This window comes from Mustela erminea, chromosome 4, assembly GCF_009829155.1.
Source record: "Mustela erminea isolate mMusErm1 chromosome 4, mMusErm1.Pri, whole genome shotgun sequence".
Lineage (NCBI taxonomy): Eukaryota > Metazoa > Chordata > Mammalia > Carnivora > Mustelidae > Mustela > Mustela erminea.
Window position 1 is genome coordinate 99,538,750 of NC_045617.1, and position 12,219 is coordinate 99,550,968.

Genomic DNA, 12,219 nt, shown 5'->3' on the forward strand with positions numbered 1-12,219 from the left:
CTGCCAGGGTTCCTTTCATCCATCTAAGCAGGTTTCTCCCCTCCCCAGTGGGGTGAACAGCTCCTAAGGAAGATGAGCCACCTGTTTGGAGACCAGGCTTCTTTCTAAAAATATCTGAGGATTGCAATGAAGAAATAATGTTATTGGGGGTGCCCGGGTGGCTTAGTGGGTTAGGCCATCTGCTTGGCTCATGATCCCAGGGTCCTGGGATTGAGTCCTGTGTCGGCTCCCTGCTCAGCGGGGAGCCTGCTTCTCCCTTTCCCACTTCCCCCTCCTTGTGCTCTCAAAAAAAATATCAAGGAGGATCTGGGCTAACTACAACAATCCCCTTCACCCTCCATTTAGCTGTGGAACTCACACATCCAAGAGCTGTCAGAATGCTAATTCCATTCTTTTATTTCCTCATACCACAAACATTTTAGTTCATCTGCCTTTTTACAACTTGATTTACACAAGCAAACTGCAAATGAAAAACAGGCATTCTTTAATCTTCCAAAATACATGTATGAAACATCGCACAAAGCCTAGTATTTATACACAAACAGGCTTAGCTGAAGCAGCTTTATCGCAGTTTGTTAAAATTAGCATTACAGTTTAAATATTTATGCCTGTAAAAGTTTGCATAATCTACTATACATAGTTATTTCAGAAGCAGTTAGGACCTAACTAATTGGGGAAAAAAAACCCTTTAACAGAAAGCACTAACAATTATGTAAACTTAATTTACAATTAAACATGTAGGGTCCTGATTCACAGAACTTAGTGCACATCATGATTCATTCATGGTTTTCACACAGAAGGTAAGCATTATATGGAATACTCCCCAGGTAAAATCTAGAATGGTCTTTAGGAGAATGTCAGTATGTTTACAGGAAACGAGAGAAAATAACAAAACAAAGACTTAAGCAACTGCATTTGATTTGAAAAGTATATATATAGCAGCGATCAGAACGAACAGGGGCCACAGGAGAAGGGCTGGTGCTATTTCTGCCATTACTTTGGTTTATACAAATCACCCCACTAATCACTACAGGTGAACTCAAAGTAATAGTCTTTCTTCCTACAGCCTTCTCTTTAAACTTAATGCCTAAATCAGCAAATTTAAACAAAGAAATACCTTTAATAACAGCTTACAGTTCAATGCATTTTATTTAGAGGGGAAAACTTGAGGCAGGATGACCAAGCTGTTAGCTATTCCAATTACAAAAGAAACAGAGACAAGATGCCAGAAACCCAAGGTTACCCTTGAAGCATTTCAATGGATTCAATAGTGATTTTAGAGTACACAACATTGAGAAGGACTCGAAGAAAATTGACATGACCAGCTTCTTTAAAGTAAAGGGATACATTTCAGTGAATCAGGTCCCAGGTAAAGTCTTAAAAAAAACCCAGAATTTACAGTAAACATCTTGAGCTCTGGAATGCAGGTAGAGTACAGTGAGTACATTACATCTACAAAAGTGCTTGGACAGTAGGTCTTCCAGAGCAAGAACTGAAAAATGTACAAGCCAGTTCACAATAACTTTACAATGTTATTAAAATACATTGTTAATCATAAAAATACTTTACTATGTACATGTACACTGTATAAACTCTAGATTTACTACCGAAGGAAAGCCTCTAAATCCATCTCTGGCCGACTGGCCCCAGACAGTGCCATTCTAGAATTTGGTCTTCATCCCACACAAAGGGGCTGAGGAGTACTGCCGTTAGTTCTTCAGTAAAATAGTAATGTTTTTCTCCCTCTGCAGAAGGTCTAGGTGGAAGAGTCAGTTTTACTTCCACTATATTTTACTTTCCTAAATGCTGGTCCAAGTAACTCTGGGCATTCACATAATTCATTTGCAATCTGGTTACACTTTAAAATAAGGCTGTAGTTCATTTCGTCAGTTATGACACTGTCTTGCTTGTAGTCAGGATGGTTTGCAATAAACTCTCTCATCCACCTGGCAACTGTCATTAGTTCTCCTGGGGTTGGGGGAGAATTAAGACAACATAAGTTCACAGAAGTTTGTTTTGTTTTAAAGTAAGGTGACATTTAGTGACCAGCACAAATACAATCCTGAAGAAAAATCAGTAGGGTCTCCTGGTATACCCACATAGCAGAGGCTGGGGAAAATGTTTTCCAGGGTGTCGGAAGAATTCCTCCTGGGGAAGAAGTTTAGGTTGCAGGCAGGCAACTAGAACTTCACATCCAAGGTTTGATGTTACCCACACAGGGACGCTGTGGGCTCTTCAGATATGGGGAGCCACTGAAGAGGTCATGTATGCAAGGACTACAGCTAACACTGAAGTGTTACACGAAGTTGGCCAGAGAGTAGGCCCCACAAGGAGAAGTTTTTCTCTTCTGTCTATATAACAAGAGGATCTTAACTGAGCCGACTGTGGTCATCGCTTCACATTATATGTAAATCAAAAAAACCCACCACGCTGTAGGCCTTACACTTGTACTGTGATGTGGGTCAGTTATCCTTCAACAAAACGGGGAAGAAATTCAACACTGGGAGCTAACTTGCATACTAGAGCCTGGGTCCTCCCATTTGGCTGAAGAACTGCACCTGAGTCCAGAACTATAGGGTCTAAAGTTCCCAGAACCATCTTCCATCAAAGAGGTGGAGAAAACAAGGAATAGTAAGTAGAGTGAAGGAAAGGAGGAACCGGCAGACACACCGTTTGGAGGTGTTCTTTTGTGACTGCAGAAGGTTCATGAAAACCTCAAGGGAAACACTGATGCCATTACTCTTACAGCTGACCACTCCCTTGTGCCAAGCCTTGGCTAGGCACCATCATGTGATCTCAAAACGAACCAAAAAAGAGGGATTCTGGGGTGCTTATTGGATGGAAGCAGGCTGAAGAACCAAAAGTCCTAGCCGTTGCTCGTGGAACCTAGAGTTACTTAGACCTAAAGAAAGAGCCTGTGATAATGTACCACAAACACAGCTGCCCCTAAATGACTAACAGGCAGTGTAGTTCATTGTCTAAGATGCTATTTTTTTTAAAAAGACTTTTAAAAATTTATTTGATAGATCACAAGTAGGCAGAGAGGCAGCTCCCCGCTGAGCAGAGAGCCCAAGGCGGGGCTCGATCCCAGCACCCGAAGATCATGGCCCGAGCTGAAGGCAGAGGTTTCAACCCATTGAGCCACCCAGGCACCCCTAAGATGCTACTTAAAGATGCATCACTGCTTTATGAACCAGTAAGAGAAAAAGAACCACTAATCAGTCAATGATTATAAGGTATATCGTACTGCAGAGACATCAAATGTGAGAAAGAATGCACTGATAAAACAGTGTACTCGAGTAGACTACTCAAGAAACTAAGATTGTAAGACTGTAAGGTTCTGCCTATGTTAAGACTTAAAACAAGAAAGAGAAGCAAAGGATGCCATACCAGATGCTCTCTTCTTAATTAGCTTTAGGTAGTTCAGAATACTGCATCTGGTGTCCACATCCACTTCCATGTTTTCAAGGTAAGAGTTCAGAATCGGGATCAGCCCGGGAAACACACCTTCCTGTGAGAAGCAGGACGCATCATTAGTGCTCCGGCCACGGGCACAGGCGGCGAGCTGAGCAGAGCAGGGCCCCTACCTTCCCATTGATGATGGTGTCTATGCTCATCAGGGCGTACTCCTCAAGCGCCTGCTCCGTGCTGTGCTGGGCCTTGCCGTAGCCGTCCACCACGGTGTTGCCACCTGCCGGAGGACAGGACACAGGTGCTTGAGCAGCCTGCTGGAGCCTCAAGTAAGTGACCCCTAGGAATCTAAGAGAATGTAATACCTTTGCAAATATCTTTCCTGAAATAAAACATTCCCCGCAAGACAGCGTCTCGTTTCTGTGCAACTTTCATGTTTTCGTCAACCTAAGGGAGAAAAATAATCATGGCTATGTCAGAACATTCTCGATCTACCATAGAAGTTGGGGTACCTCCCTTGCTTCTGCAATTAAGACTCCCCCCATAAGAATTCTACTTTCCCCTTCAACGCTTTCTGTTGGAAGAACAGACTTTTGACTTATGTGGGGCCCATGTCCTCCAACAATAGGTCAGCATGTGCTTTTTAATAACAGGGGGATTCTAAGTTTACTATAAGAAAAACAACAAAAACTTTTATTCGTACAGGCTGCCGGCACGCCAAAGCACCTTTGTGACTGAGCCTACTAAGAAATCCGTGGAGGGCAAGGGGTCGGTTCTCCCCACACAGCACAGGGACTCATCCAAGATGCCAGGGTGACCAAAAGCAGAGAACCCAGAGAAAACTTCTGCTTCAGGGCTGTGCCCTCCCTGCCACTGGGGATTTGCTGCCTCACTGTGGTGAACAGAGAAGAGTCGACAGGTTGTCAGATACGGAATGAGCTTAGCTCTCCAAGAACAGAGGGTCCATCAGGTAGTTCAAGCACATCAACTATACATGAGCCCAAAAAACCTGTTTAAAAAATATATACCCAGGAGCACCTGGGTGGCTCAGATGGTTAAGCATCTGACTCTGGATCTTGGCTCAGCTCTTGATCTCAAGGTTGTGAGGAGTTCAAGCCCCACACTGGGCTCTATGGAGGCCAAGGAGCCTACTTAAAAAAGAAAAGGAAAAAATACATACTCAGCAGTAAGACTGCTGGATCATGTGGTATGCCCAGGCCACACATCAGACCAGTTAAATCAGAGCCTGTGAGGGTGGGTCCTAGCTATCTGTATCTTTACTTTATATCGAAGCTTTGTTGACACACAATGTTATGTTAGTTTCCCATGTACAAAACAGTGATTCAACAACTGTATCCATTATGCTGTGCTTGCAACAAATGTAGCCCCCATCTGTCACCATACAGCCCTACTGCAGTACCACTGACTATATTCCCTTTATGCTTTCTTTTTCCTCCCTAGGACTTAGTCATTGATACCTGGAAGCCTATACAATCTGTTGCCCTTCCCTGTTTTGCTCACTTCCCCATCCCCCCATTCCCTGTAACCATCAGTTTGTTCTCTGTATTTAAGGGTCTAATTCTGTTTTTTATTTTGATTTTTATAGATTCTACATAGAAGGAATCACAAAGAATTTGTCTTTCTCAGACTTTGAATAATACTCTTTAGGTCCATCCATACTGTCACAAATAGCAAGATCTCATTCTTTTTTATGGCTGAGTACTATTCCATTATATATAGAACCACATCTATTTTTCTCATGTATTGATGGGACTATTGGATTGCTTCCTATGTCTTGGCTATTGTAAATAATGCTGCAATAAATATAACAAAGGTGTAGATCTTTTTGAATTAATGTTTTCATTTTCTCTGGGTAATTATCCAGTAGTAGAATTACTAAATTACCAGTCTCATTTTTTTGCATGTAGCTGTCCAGTTTTCCCAGCACCATTTATTGAAAAGACTTTTCCCCATTGTATATTCTTGCCTCCTTTGTCCCAAGCTGACCACATTAAGAGTAGGTTTATATTTGGGCTATTCTGTTTCATATAGACCTATGTGTCTATTTCTGGGTCAGTACCTTACTGTTTTAATTACAATAGCTTTGTACTAGATCTTGAAATCTGGGATTGTAATACCTCCAGCTTTGTTCTTTCTCAAGATTTCTTTGGCTACTTGGGGGAAGTGGTGGTTGCTGTTCCCAACAAATTTTAGGATTGTTCTAGTTATATGAAAAATACTATTGGTATTTTGATAGGCATTGTGCTGAATCTGCAGGTTGCTTTGAGTAGTGGGGACATTTTAACAGTATTCTTCCAATCCATAAGCATGGTAGATCTTTCCATTTGTTAGTCATTTTCAATTTCTTCCATGCATGTTTTATAGTTTTCAGAGTAGAGGTTTTTACTGCTTGGTTAAGTTTATTCCTAGGTATTTTATTCCTTTTGGCTTAATTGTATATAAAATTGTTTTCTTTCTGCTTTACTATATATATGTAAATGCAACAGAGTACTGTCAATTTTATATCCTGCAGCTTTACTGAATTCATTTATTACTTCGAATAGTTTTGGGGTTTTTTTTGGTGTAGTTTTTAGAATTTTCTATATCATATGTCATCTGCAAATAATGAGTTTTACTTATTCCTTACCAATTTGGATGCTTTTTATTTCTTTTTCTTGTCTGATTGCTGCGACTAAGATGACTTTCAGAACCATGTTGAACAAACCTGGTAAGAGTAAATATCCTTGTATTGTTCCTGATCTTAGAGGAAAAGCTTTGTTTTTCACCATTGAGTATGATGTTAGCTGTGGGTTTTTCATATATGACCTTTATTAAGTTGAAGTATGTTCCCTCTAAACCCACTGCGGTGGGAGTAATCCTGAACGGATGTTGAATTTTGCCAATGCTTTTTTGTGTGTGTGTGCATCCACTCAAATGATTTTTATCCTTCACTCTGTTAATCTGGTGTAGCACACTGACTGAGACTTACAAATACTGAACCATCCTGACATCCCCAGAATAAATCTCACTTGACCATGGGGAATGATCCTTTTAACATGTTGCTGAATATGATTTGCTAATATTTTGTTAAGGATTTTGCATCCATGTTCATGAAAGATATTCACTTATACGGTCTTCATCTGGTTTTGGTAATAGGTAATGCTGGCCTCAGAATGGATTTGAAAGCTCCTTTTTTTTTGCAAAGGTATAAGGGAAATCGATATTAACTCTTCTTTAAATGTTTGGTAGAATTCACCTGTAAATCCATCTGGTCTGGACTTTTGAGTTTTTGAATCATCAATTCCTCTTCATTACTAGTATTTGGTGTCCTCCACCAGATTTTCTATTTCTTCTGGATTCAGTTTTGGAAGATTCTATTTCTAGGAATTTATCCATTTCTTGTTTGTCCAATTTGTTGGCATATAACTTTAGTAGTCTCATAATCCTTTTTCTGTGGTGTCAACTATTACACTTCCCTATCATTTCTGATTTTACCTGTGTCCATTTTTATTTGAGAAATCTAAAGATATTTCAGTTTCATTGATCTTTCTGAATTTTTTTACTGTCTATTTCACTTATTTCTGTTCTGAGCTGAATTACCTTCCTCCTACTTACTTTGGGGTTTGTTCTCCTTTCTCTAGTCCCTTTAGGCATAAGGCTCATTGGAATTTTTATTTCTTGTCATAGGTTTGTATCACTGCAAATTTCCCTCTCTAAATTATTTTTTTACTCTCCCAATTTGGAGCATTGTGTGTTTATTTTCATTTGTCTCCATGCATAAAAAACTCCTCTTGATTGTAATTTCTATAATTTTCCAGTGACTTTTTAAGACCCTTAAAGAGACCTTTTACACTTTTTAGTCTTTTATTTCCCATAATGAAATCTTAGGAGAATCTTAACCCCTATAAGATAAAGGGTCATGTTGAACTAGGATGGATGGTGCCAAGTCTTTGATTACTGAGCCTGTCTCCCATACTTAAATTCTATTGTTATGGTTTTTTTTTTGTTTTGTTTTGTTTTTTTAAAGACACATGACCTCCTGAATAATCTAGACACTTCTAGGAACATATCCAAATAACAGCCTAAAATTCCATCATGGTTATGGACAGGTTTTCATTTCTAATATTTTTTTCTTACTCTTGACAAAAGTTTATAAAGATCATTGTTTTAACTTTTGCTTGTATAAGTTTCTCTTTAGAAATATACTTTACTACTGCATTTCAGATTCTCAGTTTGACTGCTAGCTAAGGTTTACTTTAAATCTCTGAAGTACTTAAAGCTATGGTTTTCCCTTTAGAGACTAGCTTTACCAGCATACCAGTTTTGAGTTCACTTAAAACCTATGAAGAAAGCAATTTTAAACTTCCAACTTAAGTTAAATTTCTCTTTAACATCTTTTTGTTGAATTTTAGTGAGAATGCATCTTGAATGGTGTTTACTCTTGTGAGGAAGATTTTCCTTAATTTTTGTAAAATCTTCCTCAGGGCACTTGGAAAAACATGTGCTGTGGTAGGAGACTTGTGATAAGAACCATATAACCCAGCTAATAAACTGTGCCTTTTAATTCCCCAACAGCCTTTCTCCTCCTTTGGTTATATGGCCTGTTAGCTACTGAGTACAGGCAAGGCACTCTTAAGTGACTTACCTCCATGAATCCCCCATGTTCTTGCAATAGCTCAATTATCCCCAATTCTACACATGCAAACCAAGGCACTGGGATGCTAAAAACCTTGTTCAGGTTAAAAAGCCTGTGGGGAATGCAGGTGATTTATGAATTTACTGCTCACCATGCAGCCCCGTCAGAGCCACCACACTAGAGTGCCTTTAATTTGCTCCTGCTTCTGAGAAAGGTCTGCTACGCTTTAAGGTACAAAACAAAAATCACAGGTCTACTACCCTGGAAGAATACAGAAAACTGCTTTCTCTGTTTAATATTTTATTCTCACACTTCTGTTACCAGTTGGTCATTTCTGCTATCTCTTCAAAAGGTCATTATCCAGTTGTTTTTCCATAGTTGTCCTTGTTTTAGGGAAGCAAACTTCTACACCATTATGTTGCTCTTCTAGATCATCTGTTTTAGCTTTTTTTTTTTTTTTTTTTTTAAAGATTTTATTTATTTTGACAGACAGAAATCACAGGTAGGCAGAGAGGCAGGGAGAGAGAGAGAGAGGAAAGGAAGCAGGCTCCCTGCTGAGCAGAGAGCCCGATGCGGGGCTCAATCCCAGGACCCCGGGATCATGACCTGAGCCGAAGGCAGAGGCTTTAACCCACTGAGCCACCCAGGTGCCCCCTGTTTCAGCTTTTTAACAGGATAGTTTAGTCTGTTCAAATTTGTTTTCATCTTATTTTCACCATTTTACGTTCTCTGGGCTATATCATCATACCACTCCCTTGCCCTACCCCGACCTTTTGTGGCACTGGAAAGGCTCTCTTTGTTCTTTTCCCACTCCTTTAACCTAGCAGGTTAGAAGCAAAATCTCTTATTTCTATACTGTACCATAAATATCCTTCAACTATCCCCCTAGTAGGTAAGAGTTCTGACATAATCTATTACATTTTGATAGGATCACCTGGAATTTCAAGTTTGGGAAGAAATTCTGTTTTCTTTACCCCTCAGGATTCTGTAGACTTTTCTCCAGCTCATAGTATTTAATGTTGGAGAGGAGAATTCATTTTTTTTCCTCTTGGAGCTATCTGAATTTTCTCTCCCATTCAAATGGTTGATTTTTCTCTTTAGGATTCAGAAATTCCTAGATCTGGGTTCTTTCAGTATTTCTCTCTCATCCTTGATGGACTCTCACTCTGGAAAAATTCTATTTCTCAGATTACTAGATCTCATTTTTTATATAGACCATTCTCTTTTGATTATAAACATCAAATTTTCCAGAGGAATTCTCTGTTTCAGTTTTTCCATGATTGCCCATTTCCTTCTCATCCTGCTGAGATAAATCTCAATTTGGTCTCTAAATTATTAACTTGGATCTTTAATAATAACATCAACTCTACTGGTAAAAATAGTTTTAAAAGTGTAGCTTTGGGGCGCCTGGGTGGCTCAGTGGGTTAAAGCCTCTGCCTTCCGCTCCGGTCATGATCCCAGGGTCCTGGGATCGAGCCCCGCATCGGGCTCTCTGCTCAGCAGGGAGCCTGCTTCTCCCCCCACCCTTCACCTGCCTCTCTGCCTACTTGTGATCTCTGTCAAATAAATAAAATCTTAAAAAAAAAAAAAAAAAGTGTAGCTTTTCCTAAGAAGTCTTCTCCAAATGCTCTAGTGCTTGTTTATTTTGTGATCTTTCCATAGAATATTTTCCAAGGGCACTAATTAGAAATTCTTTAGGAGTTCTTTCCAGTTGCTTGAATTAACTATATTTCACCGAGGGGAATGCATTCTGTAAGCCCAGCTAGGCCCTTCCCTGAAGGCTATTAAAAGTTATCCACTTTCTGCTGGCTTTCAGACATCTATTCAAATCTGTTAACAAAGGCATAGATGGGGAACTTCCCGGGACTCTTCCTTACAGGGCCTGATCCCACTAGCAGGTATACCCATCTGGGTAAATGGTCCACAGAATCCTATGGGTTACTTTTGGCCGGGGTGTTAAGAGCAGGCAGAGACAGGCTCACAGCCAGACTTCCCTCAGGGTGTGCGGGTAGGACAGGTACAGGCTGGAGATCCCCCTCAGGGAGATAGTAGGGAGTGAGGAAGGGTGGATGCTGAGCTAGGCATTTCTTTTCTTCCTTCTGTGCTTGCTCTGTCAGGGCTGCTCTACTTCTCCCTTCTTTGACACTAAATCCTCAGCAGACCCCTCACTCAGCCCAACAACCTTTTCCAGCCACTTGCCGTGCCCAGAGACCCACTGGGCCCGGAACCGAAGATCTCCAGGTTAGTTAGTTGCTGCCTCACAGTCTGCAATTATTCCAGGGCTCCTCTGGGAAACTGCTTCCAGAGAGTTCCTTTTCTGGTTGCTACTGGGCTGGAGCAGATGAACTATTAGTTGTTTTTCTGAAAGTCCAATCTACCTTCTCCAGAAACATCTCCAGTTCGGCTCCACTAAGGTGACCGTTCCCACATCCCCCGCAGTTACATTTGCTCCTCTCCTCTTTTCTTTTAATACGGTCACCAAAATGGCATTTGGGGGAGGATGTGGATTCCCTCCAGCCATCAACCTGAATTGAAAGCCTCTATAAATAAAGTAGTTATTCAAAAGCAACCCTAAAACTCTTTCAAACAGGCTAAGAAGCTACTGTTAGCACTTCGTTTTCCAGGAATCTCTACTAATGCAGTACTAAAATCTACAGCATAAGCTTTGGCTTAAGAGGAAAAAGAACAGGGTGGAGAAGAAGCATTTTATTCTAAATGGTGAAAATTCTCCATCAGGTCAGATCTAAAATAAATATTACACATAAATAAGCAACAGATAATCTACAGATACCCAAACCCATTGCTATACTGAAAAACATTCTTACCTTTGATAGTGGAATGAGAAAATCCAGTTTGTATGAAAGGATCACTCTGGTAAGCAGCACCACAAACACCACATATGCAGAGTTCTCAAAGTCTGTTAACTGAACCTGGACAAGCAAGAGCCCAGAGAAGTTATAGACCAACCACACAAACAAGCGCTTCCCTGACAGGACCCTCCTCAGATCATGTCATTCCCAAGCCAGCTCCTACTTTACCAAGAAGGCCTGGGAAGTCCTCTCTCCACAGTCTAGTCTCAGAAATCAATCCTTAGCTTTTGGACCTGCTTTTATCATGCACACATATGATTTGTATCTGAAGAGCCTCTGAGAAGAGCATTAGAAGGGTAAGGGGCAGAGGATGGGCGTCACTGAATCACTTTTTGCTGACACACATCTTACCTCCATGGGTCGGAATTCTACTCTCCATCCAATATCTGAGTTTGGAGGAGGGGGCTTAAATCTCATGGTCTGCCAATTTGTAGACTGAATATTCTATAATAAAAAAGCAGAAAACCAATTTTCCACATGTCCAGGAAAATATTAAGATGGCATGATGTTTAAAAAGGGAAGATTATGCACTGTTGATCCCAGATACTCTTTAATTAAAAATACAAAAAGGTACAATTTATGATTTCCTTGGTGTGTGACTTGCTAGGAAAAGTGTTTAACAAAAGTTGGGTGATATGTTGGTAGCAGAGAAATCTCTGATCCTACTTTTTTTATTGCAGCATATGTGAATTTTTCACCTTTCTGCAAGCAAGAGAAAATAGTGAAAAAATGCAGAACCAGAGATACACCTAGTCAGAATCATAAAATAAGGGTACTTTAAACCACTCTAAAATTTCTTAATTCTTTACTGCACTAGACAATGAAAGGCATCAGAGATTTCTCCTACTACTAACCACTCGCAGGTACAGAAAACGGCCTCCATCTTGGTTAGTGAAGTGAAATGCATTTAAAAGAGGAGATACCTCAAAATGGTCAGATTCATTGGCATCATCCAAGTGTATTTTCTCTTCGAACAGAGTCAGTGGGTCTCTAATGAAGAGATGAGCGACATGCTGGGCCAGGAGATGATCAATGCCTGTCAAGAGAGGTCACACCAGACTCCCGTCAAAGCCTCAGGCTCCACTGTGTCTACATCCAGTAAGAAGACAGAACAGTTCAGCAAGTTTGAAGACAGGGCATCTAGAAGCTTAGGAAATGGCTGGTTTGTTCAGTATCCACATGTCACCCAGGGTTTTATCCTACAGCCCCTGAGGAAGTGTCACAGGTTTATCTGCTGGGGGGGCACTGGTGTGGACTTAGATACAGACTTCCCAAGTAAGTCAAGAAGATCTCACAAGTATT

General features: G+C 40.5%; 1 protein-coding gene across 1 annotated transcript in view; it reads right to left on the reverse strand.

The window, feature by feature from the left end:
- Positions 1–372: 372 nt before the first annotated feature.
- The window catches only part of GCLC (glutamate-cysteine ligase catalytic subunit), a 47,407-nt gene continuing 35,560 nt past the window's right edge, over positions 373–12,219 (reverse strand). The window contains exons 10-16 of the mRNA XM_032340271.1: positions 11,841–11,953; positions 11,269–11,361; positions 10,873–10,977; positions 3,777–3,858; positions 3,588–3,691; positions 3,391–3,511; positions 373–1,968 (exon numbers count right to left, since the gene is read on the reverse strand). Coding sequence (XP_032196162.1) covers positions 1,757–1,968; positions 3,391–3,511; positions 3,588–3,691; positions 3,777–3,858; positions 10,873–10,977; positions 11,269–11,361; positions 11,841–11,953 — 830 coding nt within the window. The 3' untranslated portion in view covers positions 373–1,756. The remainder of the gene's footprint in view (positions 1,969–3,390; positions 3,512–3,587; positions 3,692–3,776; positions 3,859–10,872; positions 10,978–11,268; positions 11,362–11,840; positions 11,954–12,219) is intronic.